General features: G+C 40.1%; 1 protein-coding gene across 1 annotated transcript; it reads right to left on the bottom strand.

Moving 5' to 3' along the window:
• Window positions 1-12,572: 12,572 nt before the first annotated feature.
• Window positions 12,573-13,606, bottom strand: LOC103565000 (olfactory receptor 1L4-like). The gene has a single exon (XM_070596366.1). The coding sequence runs from the start codon at window positions 13,506-13,508 to the stop codon at window positions 12,573-12,575; it is 936 nt and encodes a 311-aa protein (XP_070452467.1). The 5' UTR covers window positions 13,509-13,606.
• Between the last annotated feature and the right edge of the window lie 8,859 nt (window positions 13,607-22,465).

The following is a 22,465-nucleotide window of genomic DNA, read 5'->3' as shown; positions in this document are numbered from 1 at the left end:
GTCTCTGACTTCCTGGGCAGGGTTTGGAGAAGAAATGGCAGAGATATGAAGGGCAATTTCATTAAGACAATTTCTTCACTAACCTCCAACCTATTAAGACGTGCACTGTTATTTGTTATATTAAAGAATATTTACTTCAGGTAATATAGTCATGCGCCCCTTAATGATGGGGATGTGTTCTGAGAAATGCATTTTTGGGTGATTTCATTGTTGTGTGAACATCAGAGAGTGCACTTAAACAAACCTAAATAGTATAGCCCACTACACACCTAGGCTATATGGTGCTAATCTTATGGGACTACCTTCGTTTATGTGGTCTGTCCTTGATTAACATGTCGTTATGTGGTGCATGACTGTACAGAGAAACAGGAAGTAATTTCCACCAAGGGTAAAAAATTGCTGGCTGCTTCCTGAACAAGACACTAAAGTTTCCCCACATGTTCTTAGGAACTTCTATGTAGCCTAATTTGTCTCAGTTCTTGTCAATTCTCTTTCTAAAGATTCTTCTTCAGTTGCTTCTTGACTAAATCCTTAGCCTCTTCATTTCTTCTTTCAGGAGAAGAAGCTCCTGGGTCCCACCTTGAATCAGGATCCTTTCATACATGGGTCCCCATGAATGAGGTTCTCTCCTACACATAGGTGCAGAGGTGGGAGTGGGGGTAGTGGGGATAGAACAAAAGGGAGCAACAGACTTAATCAATGCTCTTTGTACCCACAGAATTCAGATGAGACTTCATCAAGTCCTCAGAGCAAAACATGCTTAATGTTTATTTGAGCATTTCTGTTTGGCTATCATGATCTGGACACTTAAATTATAAGTTTAGTTTCAGGGGCCGGTCCAGTGCTGCAGTGGTTAAGTGCACACGTTCCGCATTGGCCGCCTGGGGTTCACTGGTTCGGATCCCGGGTGCGGACATGGCACTGCTTGGCAGGCCATGCTGTGGCAGGCGTCCCACATATAAAGTAGAGGAAGATGGACACGTATGTGAGCTCAGGGCCAGTCTTCCTCAGCAAAAAGAGGAGGATTGGCAGCAGATGTTAGCTTAGGGCTAATCTTCCTCAAAAGCAAAAACGTTTAGTTTCAGAGATGCTACTCAAAATAGGAAGATTACCAAGAAAAGCTTACGTTACTGAGATTAATTCTTTAAATATATTAGTTTTTTGTGATTAAAAGACTATGAAGTCTTCATTCTAAACATGCGTATGTTATAGGAATATTGGACAATGTTATGTGTCAATTATATTTCAATAAAGCTGGAAAAAGTCAATTCCTCTCACATTAATAAAATTCAATGCACCTGTAATAACACCCCAAGGGAATTTTTAATGAGACTTGAGGAGGTCATTCTAAAATTCATCTAGAGAGTAAATGTCTAAGGAAAGACAGGATAATTTTGAAAAAATTAGAGTAATGACAGAAGTTTTCTAACCCAAAATCACAGCACATAATAATGACAATAAGATGATGGTTCATACACAGAAAGACAAATCCAATTGCCAGCATAAAGTATTCTATACACCTGTATTAATTCATGTATACAGATTTTCATCTATATGGAACTTAATATATAATAAAGATTTATTTCGTAGCTATTGAGAAAGAATGGAGTATAAATAAGATATTTATGACAAATGGTTGAACATTTGGAAAAAGTAAGGCTAGATTTCTGTCCACTTCACAGAGAGAAATAAAACCCATTTGAATGAACAGTCTAAAGTAACAAATCCAAACCATAAGGTAAATATTAGCCAAAATAAAGCAATATATTTTTATGGTCTGAAGATGGGGATGCCATTTCAGGAAAGAAATAAAATGTATAGGCAAGAACGACAAAATACGGTACTCAAAAATGTCAAAATGACACCAGAAGAGACCACAAACAAACTAAAATATAAACTATTGAGTCAAAGAAAATATCTGTAACACATTTACCAAAGAAAAGTTACGAGAAGATGTTCAACCTCCTTGGTAATCAGAATAAAGAAATTAGACTGAAATACAATTTTTACCTATGAGATTGTCAATAGTATTTTTTTGACAGTATCCTAAAGGAAAAAGACGCTCATATTTACTGGTAGTGAGGTGGTAATCAGACTAGGCTTTTTGGTAGTCTCTATCAGAACTGAAAATATACATTTCTTTATCCAACAATTCTGCTTATAGAAATATATCCTTTAAAGATAGTCATATATGTGTCGAACAAAGATATGCACACACATTTTATTATAACACTGCTTATAATACCAAACAAAACAACACAAACCAACCAACTAGCAAACATAACAACCCACAGAGGAAACAACCTAAATATCTACGAATAGGTGAATTATTAAAACAATTTATAGTCACAATTCTTGTGACTCAGTATCATGCAGTCTCTAAAGAAATGAGATGGCTAATGTTAGCCAACATTTATTAGCACTCAATATGTGTCACACACTGAGCAAAGTGCTTTGAATGTCCTTTTTTTTTTTTTTAAAGAGTGGCACCTGAGCTAACATCTGTTGCCAGTCTTATTTCTCTCTTTTTTTTATTCTTCTCCCCAAAGCCCCGCAGTACATAGTTGTATATCCTAGTTGTGAGTGTCTCTAGTTGTGGCATATGGGATGCCGCTTCAGCGTGCCGTGTCCGCGCCCAGGATCCGAACCGGTGAAACCCTGGGCTGCCAAAGCAGAGCGTGTGAACTTAACCACTCAGCCACGGACCAGCCCTTAATGTCTTTTATCATTTTATTTTCTCAAAATCTTAAGAGATAGGCACTATTAGTATCTCTATTTTACAGATTAAAAAAAATCGAATTTAGCAAAGTTAAGTAACTAAGCAGATCCCATAGTTAGTACGAGGCAGAGCTGGGATTTGAATTCAGGCATCTGATGGCCAAGTGGAAGCTATTCATTGCTGAGATATGTTATCACTGTGACACTACTCTCTGTGATATTTTGTTAAGTGACAAAACCAAGTTGCAGGATGATGCATATAGAATAATCCCATTTTTGTAAAGAGAATATGTCCTTTATATTTGTGTTTGTTTGGTGTGTGTTTATGTGTGTGCAGTTGACATCTGAAGTGAGACTGAGGGCTGGAGTGAGGAGTTCCTTCCATATTTAACTTTATGTTATATTGTTTGCTTTTCAAAGTAAGAGGCACATGTTTCTTGTGTTAATTTTATAATGACAAAAGTGAAAATTCCCTATAATTCCACGTTTCAGAGAACTAGAGTTGTGTGCATATTTTAAAGTTTTTTTCTCTGCATAAATCTAGATACATATTATATTCAGGAAGGGGGTCATGTATCCATAATGGTTTTTCTCTCCTGTGGACAGTGTTACAATGGATATTTTGTACAGTAGTCCCCCCTTATCCACAGTTTCACTTTCCACTATCAACTACAATGGAAATATATTAAATGGAAAATTCCAGAAAAAAACAATTCAGAAGTTTCAAATCATGCACCATTTTCAGCAGTGTTATGAAATCTTGTGCTGTCCTGCTTAGTTATCAGACCAAATGCCGTGGTATCACAGTGTTCATGCTCAAGTAGCCACTGACATCATCTTACCTGACATCTAACCATCGACATTGTTGTGGCTCGATGATCCTCCTTCTGACGTATTGTCAGAAGGTTAGTAGTAGCCTAGGACATGTCTCAAGGCCTCCGTCATTCTCCTCACTTCATCTTACCATGTAGACACTGTATCATCTCATATCATCACGAAAAAAAGAAGGCTGAGGACAGTACAATAAGATATTTTGTGAGAGAGATAGACCACATTCACATAACTTGTATTACAGTATATTGTTATAAATATTGTATTTTATATATAGTTACTGTTGTTAATCTCTATTGTGCCTAATTTATAAATTAAACCTTATCATAGGCATGTATGAATAGGAAAAAATATAATATATAGAGAGCCTGGTACTATCTGCAGTTTCCATTGGGGGTCTTGGAACATATCCCTCGTGGATAAGGGAGGACTAGTGTGTGTATATATATATACATTATTTTTTTCTTTTTTGAGGAAGATTGACCCTGAGCTAACATCTGCTGCCAATCCTCCTCTTTTTGCTGAGAAAGACTGGCCCTGAGCTAACATCCGTGCCCATCTTCCTCCACTTTATATGTGGGACGCCTACCACAGCATGGCTTGCCAAGTGGTGGCATGTCCGTACCCGGGATCTAAATTGGGGAACCCTGGACCGCCAAAGTGGAATGTGTGAACTTAGCCACTGCGTCATCGGGTTGGCCCCTGTATTTTGCACTGATAAGAGAGTTCCTATGGTCAGGATACATTCTGAGATATGGGATACTGAGTTGGAGTTTATGAACATTGAACATTTTAATAGATACTCCCAAACTGAGCTAACTACGCCTCATTCCACTCCTGGGCAATGTATTCACTTGACTCTATGAACTCTATCCCCATTTCCTTCATTATGTCTTTCAGCTTCACTCCTGGGACTTTGTTTTCTCTATTGGTGAAGGGCTGTGTAACCCTTTTTGGGGTCGAACCTGGAATTCTCCAGATCTATGTGATATTTCTCAGGGGCAGTGCTCAGCTCCCTTCGCGTTTAGCTGAATCTGGTAACATTGTATATTTCCTTATGCCTTGGGGAAGTCATTTCGTGTCAGTATACCCATCAATAAGGTGGGGTGGTTCTACTTTCTTCCCCATATACTCCTATGTTGGGAGACTCAAATGACTGTTGACATGTGCGTATACCTTTGGTTCTATCACCACAGCAAATTGTATGCATAAAATATGTGCAGTTTTTGTATATCAAATATACCTCAACAAAGCTGTAAAAAAATAAAAAGAAACATTACAAGGCCTGGAATGTTTGCAGACTTAATCTACATAGATTATGATCAGAAGAATCTGCCCATGTGGCTGTCCCTGAATGGTTTTCAAAGGTACACTTGAAAGGAATGAAATGATTTTTGACTACAGTTGGTTGAGCAGTCTCATAGGTGAAGGTCAATTCCACTTACTTGCAATACCTGTTGGTTGCCCCCAGAGCACAGTTGGAGGAGGTACACACCTGTTACATGATGCCAGATAATTTACCTGCTGATCCTGAGACTTTGAGGTGAAAATGTGATGTTAATAAATGAGAGTGCTAGAATTAGAAAAGAAGAGCCTGTGCCCCCTCCGCAAATGTTTAGCCTCTCTTTCCCATGGCTGTTGGTTTCACATGACCCACACAAGGAGGAAGTAGAGTGATGCTTTGTCAAGGCTTATTGATGATTTAAAAGAAACATGGAGTTTGATTCACAGTCAATTTAAGAGTAAAAATGGTACCACATTTCTTTTTATTTCAAGAGCACATTTATAATAACTTGACTGGGTTACGTGCCTTCTTAATTTTATTCTGGATTTCATTTTTTCCCCACCTTCCTATTATTTAAATGAGATAATGTATGCACACACATTTTTATATGATATAGCACCATGTAATAGAAAGTTACCGTGATCAGTATTGAAACATTTTGAGTTACTGGCAAAAAAATTGACAATTGAGTGAAAGAGTTTGGTAAAGCTTCCTAGAGTTGGTTAATATTATTGCTCATACAATAAGCTAGAGAAATTACACATTAATTTTGAAGCTTGTCATCAGTTAATGCTTGAGAAGGATCATCAGGACCTGGGAGCCTTTCCAAGCCTTTTAGATCACACTATCCCACCTTAAAAGGTATTTACACCCTTCCTTGATAGACAGAAAATATAGACTATTTCTACACTTCTCTACTTTCTCCATTGGAATGTTCCACTTTGTGGACATTTATCATCTCCAGCTGGTATTTCCTTCCTTGCTTCCTCACCACTTATGCAAGGCCGTTCTCCTAGTCACCAGCCCTCATGAACCCAAAGTTAAACTTGGAGCATAGAATGCACTTCCTAAACAGGATATAAAATGCTGGGTGGGTAATACACTGGTTGAAAGCTATCCATCATCCATGTACCTGCTCCCCTGAATGAGCAGGGATAGTTGAGAAGTGACTAAACTCGAAAAGCATTAAGCTAACCTTTATTGGACAGATTCTGTGCTTAAGCATGTGTTGCATTAATCCTCACAATGGCACTATGATGCTAGTAGGATTATTATCCCCCCTCACAGATAAAGAGACTGAAGTTCAGAGAGTCATACAGCTGGTAAGTGGTATATCTAAGACCCAAACCCAGGTATATCTGATTTCAAATTGTGTGTTTTAAACTACTCTACCATACCTCTTCCTGGAACCATACACATGTGGATGAGGACAAGCTGGCATGTCCTCTGCAGACAGAAGTTTCTTACTGCCAGTGCCTTAAGCCTCCTGCTGAATCACTCCTCCTTCTCCATCCTTTGCTCCCACACATTGGGATTCTTTCAGTTTCCTTCCATCCTACTCCCATTTCTGTCTCCCATTTCAAAAGCCATATGCTCTCCTTTCTTCCTTTCCTTCAGAAGGAAAGGTTGTAACATACATTGGACCCCAGTTCTGTTAGATTCTGAGAAAAGAGCAGCTCTCTGCTTTTGAAGCATCAGTAACTGACCTTGGAATCTCTCCTGGGTCCAGAGTTTTGGAATCCTAGCTTCTCCCTGTCTACCTTCTTCCTGTTTGTAGCAGTAAGGCAAACACGTATGTTGCTCTCTCGAACAGGTGTGTCCTCCTTCGGGATTCTGCTGATACCTTCAGGCTGGGTCCTTCTCTTTCCAGCTCTCTGAAATCTCTCCTTTCTGACTAGTTTTCAGTCCTATATTTGGTTAGAGCTTTACCTAACCCTTCCCAGCTGTTAAATTCTAGATTCCAAAGAAAGTGGACATTTAAAATGTGCTCATTGAAATTCTTTTTGTGAATAATTGTCTTCCCTTTCTCTCAACATATCTTTAGTCTCCATCTAAGCGAACAAAGGTGCTTAAAGTGGGACTTTGCTGAAAACCTCTTGTGTTCTTCTGCTGAGCTGGCAATGCCTCACCCAGATGTTTCCTATTGGAGGCACCCACTTCATTGCAGCCCCTTCCCATGTGTGTTCTCAATCCTGGTACTATGATAGCTAGCAGTTACACAGTGCTTACTCGTGCCAGACACTGCTTTGGAACTTTACATATATTAAGTTATTTAGTCTTTACAGCTCTCCATTTTCAGATAATGAAAGTGAGGTACTGGAAATTGAAATGAGTTGCCTAAGGCCACACAACTCTATTGTGGTGGAGTCCAGCTTCAGGATGTGTGCTCTTAACCCCTGTATTATCCTACTTTTTTGTTCACTTGTTTCCTGGCTTTTGAGATGGAGGAGAGAAGAAAATAGGATCAGGAAGAGGAAGAAAGTGCACATGAAGATGTTGACCCTACAGTCTCTCTTCCAAAGACTGCCTACCTGTGGGCTTGACAGAAGTCCTGAACAGGCACAGGGGCCGGCCAGGAGGTTATGAAAAGCTCTGAATCTCTAGGAAGAAGGCTGTTTGATGTGCAGATCTAGCTTCAGAAATGTGATGATCCTTCTCTCTACCTGCAGTGCAAGTTGATGATAGAAAAGGAGACCTGGGGGCCTGTCCTTCCCACAAGCCAGAGCCCTGGGGGGATTGGCCCTCTGGTCTTTCCAGAGGAGTATAACATTACTGATGCCTCTGAGCTCCGTGTCCAGGAGCCTCAGGGGAACCTGAGCTCCAGATGTATAGCTTCTTATGCCTGAGAAGGGAATTAGGGCCATGCAGCAGCTGGGGTGGAGGTGTGTTCATGCACATGCATGTGAATTGTCTGCACTTGTGTGTTCATGCACCAATGTGTGTTCTCTGCACATGCATGTGCTCCTTTGCTTATCTGTGTGTAGGCTTATGTTTGCCTACCTAGAAGCAGAGGTGATGGCCTCTGACATCTCTGAGGTTCTGTGTCTGCACATATGACTGTATAGGTGCAGGTGTAGCATTATGGAGAAGGGATTAAGGTAGAGGCTGTGGAGCCAGACAATGGATTCAGATGCTGGCTCTGCCTCTTACAAGCTGAGTGAGTGTCTGCAATACTTCTCTGAGTCTCATATTTTTTTGTTTGCCTTCGTTAAACATTTTATTGCTTCATTTTCTTTAGTCAGACTATTTGTTTTTGAATTCCAGTTTTACCAATTACTAAATGAGTGAATTTGAGCAAGATATTTATCTTCACTATACCCCACATTGTTCTCATCTATAAATGACATGGAAATCAGAATTTTAGATAGAAATCGTTTTCCTTTTCTTTCTGTTAAACTTTATTTTCTAGAGCAGATATAGGTTCTCAGTGAAATTGATCAAAAAGTACAGAGAGTTCCCATATATGCGGTACCCCCATACATGTACAGCCTCCCTGTTTATCAACATCTCTCACCAGAGTGGTACATTTGTATTGACTGATGAACCTACATTGACACTTCATCACCCAAAGTCCATAGTTTACATTAGGGTTCACTCTTGGTGTTGTACCTTCTATGGGTTTTGACAATGTATTATGATGCCACTATAGTATCGTAGAGGATAGTTTCACTGCCCTAAAAATCCTCTATGCTCTGCCTGTTCCTTCCTCACTTCCACCTAACTCCTGGCAATCTCTGATCTTTTTACTTCCTGCATAGTTTTGCCTTTTCTAGAATGTCCTCTAGTTGGAATCATGTAGCATGTAGCCTTTTAAGATTGATTCTTTCATTTAGTAATATACAGTGAGTTTCCTCCAGATGTTGTCGTGGTTTGATAGCTCACTTCTTTTTAGTGCTATGTAATATTCCATTGTCTGAATGTACCAAAATTTATTTAACCGTTCACCTAATGAAAGATATCTTTTCTGTTGTAAGTAGCCGGGGATGATTTTATTGTTACACAGGGAATGCAAAAAACTCATTCTGCTACCTGACACAGGCTTCTGTATTGTGTGTGCTGCTTTAGTTTACAGGCACTGCCTCTATCTTCTGATCCAAGCCTTATAACACCTTTGAGAGGGACCTGTGGGGGTCCTTTTTCCCACTTTACAAGTGAGGCAGAGCAGTCCTCTGACTTGCCAAAGTCATGATAGGGTGGGGCTGGAATAGGATCTTGGTTTTATGGTTTGTCATTTGGTTTCTGACTCCTAGTCTGCCTCTGAATTACAGCAACAGCTATACCATCTCCCTAAGGAGGGGCAGGTGTGGTGGGTTAGGGCAGGGCCTGGGGGTGGATGGATTCCATGAAGGAAATCTAAAAACCCTCAGGAATTCTAGTGGGAATCTGAAAGCTGACCATGGTAAAGAGGATTGGGACCAGGTTCCCAGTGTCTTTACGCTTATGGGGCTCTGGCTGAATTCACCTTCATCTTTTGAACTTTCTCAGTACATAAAGCCCTGGTTATTCCTGTTTTTGTGTAGCAAACCCAGAGTTACCTGTGATATAGAACAGTAGGGCCCTGGCTCAGATGAACTGAGTTTCTGGGTACACTGCTAAGAACTCCTTTATGATATGTCTCTGGAATTCCTGATACAGCCAAAGAAAACCTGTCTGAGGGATGTGTTGGCTCAGGACAAGCTCAGTGGTGTTTGCAGTTATAAGTCCTGCACTGGGTTACAGCCTAACTAGCTGATCAGGTTTGTCATGTGTAAGTTCTTCTGATGGGGCATCTCCTGGAGTTTGCTTAGTTGAAAGGAGATTCTTCTGCTTTGGGGGGAAATACACCCGTATCCTCATCACTGTTGTCTGCCTCTTGAAACTTCTCTTCTTTTTCTTCTTCTCCTTTTTTTTTTTTTTAAGATTGGCACCAGAACTAACGAGTTGTAGGTCCTTCTGGTTGTGCTATGTGGGACACCGCCTCAGCATGGCCTGATGAGCAGTGCCATGTTTGTGCCCGGGTTCCAAACCAGCCAAACCCTGGGCCGCTGAAGCAGAGCATGTGAACATAACCACTTGGCCATGGGGCTGGCCCCGAAACTTCTGTTCTTGCCTTATATGATTACTCTTTTTCAGTCCTTTTGCTAATGCCTTCTCATCAGACTCTTCAATGTCAAAAATACTCAGCACTCTTCCCTAGGTCCACCTCAGCTTTCATGTTTTACACCTTTCCTTGATTATGTCACTCATTCTGATAAAAAGGCAAAATATGTTCAAGGAACTAAATTTTCCTTAGCTCAGTATTGAGCATTATCCAACATTTATGTATATGTAATGAGCTTACAGTAGAAGGACCCATACATTTCCCTTTATAGTTTTCTCATGAAAGAACATGTCTATAGTATAATTTCACTGTTGTATGCAACCAGTTCCCAGGTATCTTTATGGTGGAAGGAGGAGCTGTCAAGGAGTTTCCTGGTCCACTTACAAGGACCATAGAGAGCATTTCACCCAACCTGGCAAGGTGTTCAGAAGGTCTGATTAGATCTTTCCTCTGATTTTATCTACTTTCAGAAGGGAATTATCTTATTCTTATCAAGGCTTATTAGCAATTTCCCAACTTAACTTCTGGGCTCCCTTCTTTGGATAGCAAAACTTTTATTTAAGCCCCAGATACTACCTGCCCAAATCAGTTCACTCCTTCTGAAGGGTAGTGGGATATCTTGTGGGAATTTCCTTGTATTCAGATAGAGACAGCACTCTAGCTCTGACTGAGAAGGTTAGGACTAACCAGCCGTCCAGATCGGTGACCCTTTCTCCCCAATGTGCTATCTCATGGTACCTTAGTATCAAGAATTCCCTTTAGTTTGAACCTGTTAGAATATCTGTAGCATTATGCATAAATATCTTGATTTATTAGTGACTGTGTTTTATTGTGAACAAGGAGTCTGGGACTGATGGCAGAATGAGGTCAGAACTAAAAAAACATGTTAGGTTACTTTGGCCCGAAGGACTTAGTTAGCTCTATATGTTACTGGAAGTTGTTATGAAGAAATTTACTTATTGACGATAGGCCAGGCATTCTTCACATTCTAGAGTGGTGCACTTTACTTGGTTGAGCTTGAGAAAACCATGGCACAGCAGTGGAGGAAATAGACAGCGCCCAGATCTTCTAGGCCTGCATCCGTAGGCTGAGTGACAGTGGTGATAGTGGTGAAAGCCAGGTGTGTCTGCACATATATGAAGGCCACTACAAATGAAGTTTGTTTCCTGGATTACTGGTTGCTTCCTGATAATTGGAGAGGACATAGTGACAGCAATGGCAGGGATCTTGAGGTTGGGCTCTAACGTTCCTGTGTTCCATTAGGCCGTTATACATTTCTCCTCGTATCTTTAAGGCCAAAAAACTTGCAGTCAACTTCAGGACCTGCCATCAACAAGCTTATGATTTATAAAAGCTGGTGGTTATAAAAACTTGAAGTAACTGAAGGAAGAGGATTCCAGAGACTATATATCTTACGTTACGATTTCATTGACAAAAACATAGTCAGAGGAGGATTGATCAAGCTACGAATTCAGACTTACATATTTGTGTGTTATTAGAGTTGTTCAGCAGTCGTTAATGCAGTTCATCAAATACTTGTGGTTCTCCATTGTACGGATATATCTTTGGGTTGTGCCTCCTGGCTCCCCTATGTTTGGTGTGATGTGATTAGCTGTGGACCACGAGTTGCCGTCTGAAGTGGTGTGAGTCACTTCTGGAGCAGAGTAGTTAATTGCCAGTGCAAAATCATCAAGAGTCTTTCTCAGCTTCTGAAAGAGTGATGACTAATGTTTACAATGGTGACTGCACCATCAGCTTTGGTCCCTGAGTGTTTAAAAAGAGCAGCACCCTTATGCTTTTCTATGGTGGACATGCAGTGTGAATAAGAAACAAACCTTTGGTTTTATGCCCTAAAGATTTGGGGGTTGTTTGTTCCACAGCATAACCTAGCTTATCCTGATGATACACTTGTTTTTTCCAGGATATAAAGGGCATTTCCATGAGGATTGTGGTCATGCGGGAAAGGGAGGATTAAGAGGGAAGGGAAAAAGAGTCAAGTATTGAGAATTCACATTGTGATGACTTAGGTGTTGCTGGGTGTGTGAGTCTGTTTTGTCGATTCTTCTGTCTTTCCAGCCTTATCCTCCCTGCTTTCAAATTGAACATGCCTCACAGGGGTTTTCACTGTTCCTCCAAGACATTCTGATGTTTATTGCCTCCTCTACTGATTGGGTGGCTTCCACCTTTTGAAATGCTCTGCCCATTTCCTTGTCTATTGAACTTTAGTCTGTCAAAATCACTCCATGTTTAAGGAAAATGTTAGGTGAATTCCTCAAATAATTTTATCTGATCCCCTATAAAGTCCATGTAATGTCTTATTCTAAGAACTCATAGGACTTTGTAATTCTTCAAGTACTAGCTGATGTCAAGCTTATAGAAGAGTTATTTAGAAATAGTTTTATTCTACTTTTTGTCTGGCAGGAATTGTTTTCCTGAAATCTGGATTCCTAGCAATACCTGGCCTGGAATTGAACATATATTTGGTCAGTCATTGATAGAAACTAAGTATTCTAGCTTCTGGGTCAATGCTTTTTCTGTTATTCAACAGTACCTTTCATGACCTCTTTGGGTGCCATGTGAAAAATGGGTAGGAAGGAAGGGTACCTAATCATCCTTTAAGTCATCTCTCAATTATGACACTTTATGTTGTTATTCCTCCTATGAGTGAATTCTAAACCTTAATTTTCTCATACCCATCTTCATATCTTTGTTCCTCAGGCTGTAGATGAAAGGGTTCAGCATAGGTGTCACCACTGTGTACATGAGTGTGGCTACCCTGTCCTTAACCACTGAGTACATGGACAGGGGTCTAAAATAGACATAGATGATACTCCCATAGAACAAGACCACTACGGTGAGGTGGGAGCCACAGGTAGAGAAAGCTTTCCACTTCCCAGCTGCAGAGGGGATTCTGAGCACAGTAATGATGATTCTCAGGTAGGAGAACAGGATGCACAGGAAGGGGGTTGCAATGACAGCCAGGGTCTCGGTCATGACCACCATCTGGTTGGAGGAAGTATCAGAGCAGGATAGCTTTAACACAGGCTGGGTATCACAAAAAAAGTGCTTAATGACATGGGAGGCACAGAAAGACAGCTGGGACATGAGTAGCACATAAAAGATGGAGTGCACATGGGAGATGGTGCAAGAACCCAGCAACATGAGGAGGCAACGCCGTGGATTCATTACTACATCATAATGTAGGGGGTTGCAGATGGCTACCAGCCGGTCTATGGCCATAGAGGCCAGTAAGTAGCTGTCAGTGTTCCCAAAGGCCAGGAAGAAGTACATCTGAATGAGGCAGCCAACGTAGGAGATAGACTTTGTGTCTGACAGGAAATTGACCAGCATCTTGGGCACAATGTCTGTTGTGAAGCAGATATCCATGAAGGACAGGTTGCTGAGAAAAAAGTACATAGGTGTATGGAGCCGGGAGTCCGAGTGGATGGCTAGGATGATGAGTACATTCCCTACCATGGTGACCAGGTACATGATGAGGAAGATGGCAAAGAGTGGCTTCTGTAGCTGAGGGTTGGAAGAGATGCCCAGGAGGGTAAAGCCTGAAGTGCTGCTGCTGTCATTCTTGATCTCCATGTCTGACTCCCTGGATGTAGGATGGAGAAACGGTAGGAGAGATATGAAGGTAATTTCATCATGACAGCTTCTTCTCTAACCTCCAGCCTATAAAAAAAGCCCACTGCTATTTTTTAGGAGATTAAAGAATATTTAATTTAAGAAATACAGTCACGCATACCATAACAATGGGGATATAGTCTGAGGAATATGTCTCTGGGTGATTTCTTCTTTGTGTGATTATCATAGTGTGCACTTTCATTAACTTAATCCAGCCTTGATGGCCTAGTGGTGAAAGTTTGGTGTGCTCCACTTCAGCGGCCTGGGTTTGGTTCCTGGGCGTGGAACCACATCACTGGTCTGCCAGTAGTCATACGGTGGTGGTGGCTCACATAGAAGAACTAGAAGGACTTACACCTAGAATGTACAACTGTGTACTGGGGCTTTGGGAAGAAAAATAAAATAGAGGAAGATTGGCAAGAGATGTTAGCCTAGGGTGAATCTTTCCCAGAAAAAATAAAACATTGAAAAAACTGCTATGTTTTAGATTGAGGAATAGTTACTTCAAGATATACTGTTATGCGTTGCTTAATTATGGGGATAATTTCTGTGAAACGCTTCGTTGGGCGATTTTGTCATTGTGAGAACAACAAAAAGTGTACTTACCCAACCTAAATGGTATAGCATACTACACATCTAGACTATATGATACTAATCTTATGTGACCACCTTTGTATATGTGAGCTGTCATTGGCTGAAATGTTGTCATGTGGTGCATGCCTGTACAGAGAAACAGGGAGTACTATCCAATAAGGGGAAAGTTAAAAAGTTCCAACCTGATTCCTAAATGAGAAACTAGAGATTTCCCCCATATTAGGAACTTCTTTGTAGCCTAATTTGTCTGAATTCTTCTCAATTCTCTTTCTAAAGATAATTCTTCAGTTGTTTCTTGACTAAGTTCTCAGCCTCCTTTTGTTTTCTTCTTCCAGGGGAAGAGGCTGCTGGATCCCACCTTGAATCAGGATGCTTTCATACAAGGAGTCCCAGTGAATGGGGTGCTCTCTGACTCGTAGTTGTAGAGGTGGTGGTAGTGGTAGCAGGGCTAGAACAAAAGAGAGCAACAGATTTGACCACAGCTCTTTGGTACCCATAGAATTCAGATGAGACTTAGGTAAATCTTCAGATCAAAATGTGCTTAGTATTTATTTGAACATTTCTGTTTGGCTAACATGATCTGAGACTTAAATTATATGTTTTTGTTCAGAGATGCCACTCAAAATATGAATATTGCCAGGAATAGCCTATGTTACTGAGATTCTTTAAATGTATCATTTTTTTGATTAAAAAACTGTGAAGTCCTCATTCTAAACGTTCAAACATTACAGGAATATTGGACAATGTTTATGTCTATTGTATCTCAATAATGCTGGAAAAAGTCAATTCCTCTCAAATTAATAAAATTCAATGCACCTATAATAACACCCCAGGGAATTTTTGTGTTTGTTTTTGTTTTTTAAACTGAAGTTATGATAGTTTATAGCATTGTGAAATTTCACTTGTACGTTATTATTTGCAAGTCCTCTTATTGGTGTGCTCCTTCACCCTTTGTGCCCACCCTCCACCCTTCTTCCCCCGGTAACCACTAATCTGCTTTCTTTGTCCATGTGTTTGTTTATCTTGCACCTATGAGTGGAGTCATATGGAGTTTGTTTTTCTCTATCTGGCTTATTTCGCTTAACAGAATACCCGCAAGGCAATTTTTAATGGGACTTGAGAAGGTCATTCTAATAGTCATCTAGAGGTGTCGAGGGCTAAGGGAAAACAGGATAATTGTGTAGAAATTAGAATAATGACAGAGAACTTTTATAATCCACAATCAGAACATATAATAATGAGAAACAGCAAGGTAATGGTACACACAGAGAAAAAACATGAATTGACCAACATAAAGAATTCTGTATTCTTGTACTTCTACATGTATATAGATCTTAATTAATGTGGAACTTTAATATAGTATGGATTTATTTTATAGCAATGGAGAAATGATGGACTATAATTAAGTGATGTTTATGGCAATTTGCTGAAAATTTGGAAAAAATAAGGCTAGATTCCTGTCCAACCCACACATAGAAATAAAACCCATTTGAGTGAACAATCTAAAAGTAAAAAAATCCAAACCATTTTATAAGTATTAGCCAAAAATAAAGGAGTATATTTTTATGGTCTGAAGAGGGAGAAGCCATTTTAAGAAAGAAATAAAGTGTAGAGGCAAGAATAACTAAATTCTATACTGCATGATTTAAAAATCTTATTAAAAGAGACCATAAGCAGTGCTAATATATAAACTATTGACAAAGAAAATATCTGAGACATATTTACCAAAGAAAACTTATGAGAAGGTGTCCAACCTCTTTGGTAGTCAGAAAATATAAATTAGACTGAAATACAATTTTCACCCATGAGATTGTCAAGAAAATGATTTTGAAATATCCAAAAGGAAAAAGACACTCACATAAGCTAGTAGTGAGAAGGTTGTCAGTGTAGGCCTTTTGCTAGTCTCTATCAAAATCGAAAAGCTACATCTCTTTATGCAATAATTCCATTTAGAGAAATCTATCCTTTAAAAGTAGTCATAAATGCGACCAGCCCTTGTGGTGTAGTGTTTAACTTTGGTGTGCTCTGCTTAGGCAGCGCAGGTTTGGTTCCTGGGCGTGGACCTAAACCACTCATCCGTCAGTGGCCATGCTGTGGCAGCAGCTTACATACAAAAAGAGGAAGATTGGCAACAGATGTTACAGGGAAAATCTTCCTCAGCAAAAAAAGAAAAAAAAGGAATCATAAATGTATAGTGAAAGATATGTACACACATTTATTGTAGCATTGCTTATAATACCAAACAAAACACCACAAACAAAACAACCCACAAAGGAAACAATCTAAATATCCACAAAGAGGTGACTTATTAAAACAATTTACAGTGCATTCTCATGACTCAGTATCATGCAGTCTCTAAAGAAATAAGATTGCTAATGTTAGTGAACATTTACTAGCGCTCAATATGTCACACACAAAACTAAGTGCTTTGAATGTCTTTTATCACTTTATTTTCTCCAAATCAAAGAGATAGGCACTAGTATTATCCCTAAAGATTAAAAAAATAGAGTTAAGCAAGGTTAAGTAATTTGGCAGGTCCCACAGTTAGTAAGTGCTCGAGTTGGGATTTGAATTCAGGCATCTGATGGCAGAGTGGAAGCTCTTCACTGCTAAGCTATGTTATCACTGTGACACTACTGTCTGTGATATTTTGCTAATTGACAAAAGCAGGTTTCAGAACAATGCATATAGAATAATCCAATTTTTGTAGAGGAAATACGTCCTTTACATATGTATTTGTTTGGTGTGTGTGTTTATGTGTGTGTGTAATTGCCTTCTGAAGGGAGACTGGAGGGACAGAATGAGGAGTTCCTTCCGTATTTACCTTTATTTTTTATTTATTTATTTATTTATTTTTTTAAAGATTTTATTTTTTCCTTTTTCTCCCCAAAGCCCCCCCGGTACATAGTTGTGTATTCTTCGTTGTGGGTTCTTCTAGTTGTGGCATGTGGGACGCTGCCTCAGCATGGTCTGATGAGCAGTGCCATGTCCGCGCCCAGGATTCGAACCAACGAAACACTGGACCGCCTGCAGCGGAGCGCGCGAACTTAACCACTCGGCCACGGGGCCAGCCCCCCGTATTTACCTTTATATTACATTGTTTGCTTTTCAGATTAAGGAACACAAGTTTCTTTGTATTAATTTTCTAATGAAAAAGGTGAAAGTTCTTTATATTTCCATTTCCCAGAGAACTAGAGTTGTGTGCATATTTTAAAGTTATTATTCTCTGCATGGATCCATACACATATTATGTTCAGGAATAGGGTCATACTATCCATAAGGACCCATAGGGCCAGGAAAAGGGAGGAAGATCACATGAAGCTGTTGACCCCACAGTCTCTTCCAAAATACTCCTCAGTCTGCTTACCTGTGGACTTGATAGCAGATTCAGGGTCCTGAACAGGTATGGGAGCCTGCCAGGGGATTATAATCAGCTCTGAATCTCCAAGCAAGGAGGCCCCTTGAAGTGCAGATCCAGCTTCATAAATGTGCTGGTCCTTATGTCTACCTACATTGGGAGTAGATGATAGAAAGGGAGACCCAAGGGCCTGTCTTCCCCACAAGCCAGAGCCCTGGGGGATTGACCCTGTGGCCTTCCCAGGAGAGAACATTACTGATGCCCTCTGAGCTCCGTGTTCAGGAGCCTCTGGGGAACCTGAGCTCCAGATGTGTAGCCTCTTATGCCTGAGAAGGGAATTAGGGCCATGCAGCAGATGGGGTAGAGTTGTGTTCATGAATGTGAATGTGGACTGTGTACTTGTGTGTGTTCTTGCACGTATGTGTGTTCTCTGCACATGCATGTGCTCTTGTGCATGTATGTGTGTAGGCTTATGTGTGTGCTTACGTGGAAGGAGAGGTGATGGCCTCTGATGTCTTTGAAGTTCTATGTCTGCATGTATGACTGTATCTAGGTGCAAGTGTAGAATTATGGGGAAGGGATTAAGATAGAGGCTCTGGAGCCAGACTGAACAGATTCAGATGCTGGCTCTGCTTCTTACAAGCTGTGTGAGCTTTTGCAATACTTAACTTTTCTGAGTCTCATATTTTTGGTTTTCCTTTCTTAAACATTATATTGCTTTTATTTCTTAAGATAGGCTACTTGGTTTTGAATCCCTCTTCCACTAATTACTAAATGAGTGAATATTTGGGCAAGATATTTAGCTTCACTAACCTACATTACTCTTATCTATAAATGGCATAGCAATTACAATTTTACAAAAATATTTTTTTCTGTTTAAATAGACCAATTTTTTAGAGCAGTTATAGGTTCACAGAAAAATTGATCAAAAGGTACATAGAGTTACCAGAGACCCCTTACCCCTGTACACACATAGCCTCTCCTGTTATCAGCATCCCCCACCAGAGTGGTATATTTGTTATGACTGATGAACCTACATGGATACATCATCACCCAAACTCCATTGTTTATGTTAGGGTTCACTGCTGGTGTTGTTCCTTCTATGGATATTGACAAATGTATGATGACTCCCCTATAGTATCATGGAGAATAATTTCACTGCCCTAAAATCCTCTGTGGCTGTGTATTCATTCCTCCATTCCCCCTAACCCCTGGCAATCACTGATCTTTTTGCTGTCTCCATAGTTTTGCCTTTTCTAGAATATCTCCTAGTTGTAATCATATAGCATGTAGCCTTTTCAGGGATTCTTTCATTTAGTAATATGCATGTAAATTTCCTCTATGTGTTTTCACGGCTTAAAGCTCATTTCTTTTTAGCACTGTATAATATTCCATTGTCTGGATGCACCACAATTTATTTAACCATTAACCTACTGAAAGTTATCTTTTTTATGTAAGTAGCTAGAGATGATTTTGTTGTTACGTAGAGAATGCAAAAAATTTATTCTGCCTTCTGTATTCTGTATGCTGCTTCAGTTTACAAGCACTGCCTTTATCTTGCGATCCAAACCCTACAGTGGCTTCATGTGTGGGTCCTTTCTCCCGTGTCACAAGCGAAGCCAAGTGGTCCTCTGACTTCCCAAGGTCACGATCAGGGTGTGGCTGGAATGGGATCCCTGTCTTATGGTCCCTTATCTGGCTCCTGACTCCCAGGTTACCTCTGAGTTACAACAACAACTATACTATCTCCAACAAGGGGCAGGTGTGGTGGGTTAGAATGGGGTCAGGAGCTAGATGGATTCCATGAGGGCAATCTAATAACCGTAACTCATTCTGGTGGGAATCTGAAGGTTGACCTCGGTAAAAGAGGCTTGGTACCAGGTCCTATGTGTATTTATGCCCAAGGGTCCCGAGTGACTTCACCTTCATCTTCTGAACTTCTTCACTCCATGGAGCCCTGGTTATTCCTATTGTTGTGCAGCAAGCCCGGGGTACATATGACATAGATCAGTAGGGCCCTGGCTGGGATGAACTGAGTTTCCGGGTACACTGCTAAGAATTCCTCTATGATACGCATTAGGAATTCCTGATACATCCAGAGAAAACCACTCTCAGAGCACTTCTGTCCAGGGATGCATTGGCTCTGGTCATGCTCAGTAGTGTTAGTTGTTGTTAGTCCTACACTGGGCTCCATCCTTATTATCTAATAAGCTTCTTCCATGTGAGGTTGTCCTGATGGGGCATCTCTTGGAGTTTGCTTGGCTGAAAGGAGATTTTTCTGCTGCGGGAGAAAACACATCCATGTCCTCATCCCTGGTGTCTGCCTCTTGAATCTTCTATTCTTGGCTTATATGACTACTCTTTCCAGCCCGTTTGCCAATGCCTTCTCCATCAGATGCTTCAATGTTAGCAATACTCAGCACTCTTCCCTAGGCCCTCCTCAGCTTTCCTGTTTCAAATCCTTCCTTGTTTATGTCAGTCATTCTGATAAATAGGAGAAATATGTTGGAACTAAATATTTCTTAGTATAGTATTGAGTAAAATCTCCTACATTTACGTATATGTAATGGAAGGACATTTCCCTTCACAATTTGTCATGAAAGGACATGCCTATAGCGTTATTCCACTATTGTGTTCAACTGGCCTCCCAGGTATCTATACGGTGGGAGAAGAGGCTGTCAAGGAGTCTCCTTGTCTACTCCTGAGGACCACAGAGAGCATTCCAGTCAAGCTGGCAAAGTGCTGAAGGTCTGCCTAGACCTTTCCTCTGATTATATCTACTTTCTGAAGGGATTTATTTTATCTCATCAATGCTTATTAGCAATTTCCCAAGTTAATGTCTAGGCTCCCTTGTTTAGAAAGCAGAACTTACCAAAGTCTCTGGATACTACCTGCTTACATCAGTTCACATCTTCTCAAGGGTGGCCAGATAGCCTCATATTCTGACAGAAACAACACTCTAGCTCTGACTGAGGAGGTTAGGGCTAGCCTGAGGGCCAGATCGGTAACTCTTTCATCCCAACATGCTATCTCATGGTACTTTATTAACTAGAGTTCCCTTTAGTTTGAACTTTTATTATATTTCTAGGCTTATACATAAAGTTTTTGATTTCTTAGTGACTATGTGTTATTGAGAAAAAGCAGTTTGAGGCTGATGGCAGAGCGAGTTTAGAACTGAAAAAATACATTAGGTTTCCTGGGATCAAAGGACTTAATTAATTTTATAAGTTATTGGAAGGTGTCATTAAAGAATTTATTCATTCTGTATATGCCAGGCATTCTTCACATTATAAAGTAGTGTTTTGCATTTGGTTAAGCATGAGAAACCTATGGCACAGCAGTAGAGGAAATAGAAAGTTCCCAGATCTTCTAGGCCCGAATCCGTAAGCTGAGTGATAGTGGTGAAAGCCAGGTGTGCCGGTACAAGCATGAAAGCAACTTCAAACGGAGTTTGTTTCCTAGATAAGTGATTACTTCCTTATATTTGGAAGAGAACATAGTGACAGCAATGTCAGGGACCTTGACGTTGGGCCCAGGGGGGTCCTATCTTTTGCTAGGCTGCTATACATCTCTTGTTATATCATTAAGGCCAAGAGACTTGTAGTCAACTTCAGGTCCTGCCATCAAAAAGCTTCTGATTTATAAAACCTGGTGGTTAACTTGATGAAATTATTGAGGTAAAAGTATTGCAGAGAGAGTATATACCATACATTACTATTGTTTTTGACAATGACACAATCAGAATAAGACTAATTCAGCCACAAATCCACACTAATGTATTTATGTGTCATTACAGTGGGTAGTAGTCATGAATGAAGTTCACCAAATAGTTCTGGTTCTCCATTTTACAGATAGGTTATTGGATTGTGCCCCTGTCTGTCTTGTGTTTTGTGGGGTCATGAGATTAATTGTGGACAATGAGTTGTGGTCTGAAGTGGTGTGAGTTACTTCTGGAGCAGAGTAACAAATTGCCAGTGCAAAATTCTCAAGAATCTTTCTTAGCTTCTGGAAGAGTGATGACTAATGTTTACAATGGTGACTGCTCCATCAACGTTGGTCCCTGAGTGTTTAAAAAGAGCAGCACCCTTATGCTTTTCTATGGTGGACATGCAGTGTGAATATGGAATAAACCTCTGGTTTTATGGTTTAAAGATTTTGAGGTTGTTTGTTCCACAGTATAACATAGCTTGTCCTGGCTGATATACATTATTTTTTTCTAGGTCACAAAGGATGTTTCCATGAGGATTGTAGCTGTGTGGAGAAAGTAAGAATTAAGAGGGAAGGGAGAAAAGTTGAGTACTGAGAATTCACATTGAGATGACACTTTGGTCTTGGTAAGGGTGTAAATCTGTTTCGTGGGTCTTCTATCTTTCAAGCCTATTCTCCCTGCTCTCAAATTGAACAAGCCTCAGAAGACTTTTCACTGTTCCTCAAACAAATTCCATTGTTTATTGTCTCTACTTGTTTAGATGGTGTTCACTATTTGAAATGCTCTGCCCATTTTGTCCTCTAATGAATATTTATGTGTAAAAATCAGTCCATCCTTAATGATAATTTTGGTCATTCCTCAAAGAGTTTTTCCCAATTCCCTTGAAATCTATGTAATGTCTTATTCTAAAATCTAATAGGACTTTATAATTTGTTGAGTACTTGCCTATGTCAAACTTATAGAAGAGTCATATGGAAATATCTTTATTCCACTATATGGGTAGCAGAAACTATTTTCCTGAAATCTGGATTCCTAGCAGTACCTGGCCTGGAATTGAGCATTTTTTGGTTAAAGTCATTGATAGAAACTAAGTGCTCCAACTTCAAGGTCAATGCTCTTTTCTTTTCTTTTTTTTTTAATTCAACACCACCTCTTACAACCTCTTAGGGTACCACGTGAAAAATGGGTAGGAAGGAAGGTTACCTAATCATCTTTCAAATCATCTCTCAATTATGAAATTCTATGTTGTTATTCCTT

The sequence above is a fragment of the Equus przewalskii genome, chromosome 26 (genome assembly GCF_037783145.1).
Source record: "Equus przewalskii isolate Varuska chromosome 26, EquPr2, whole genome shotgun sequence".
NCBI lineage: Eukaryota > Metazoa > Chordata > Mammalia > Perissodactyla > Equidae > Equus > Equus przewalskii.
This window is presented reverse-complemented; position numbering and strand designations above follow the sequence as displayed.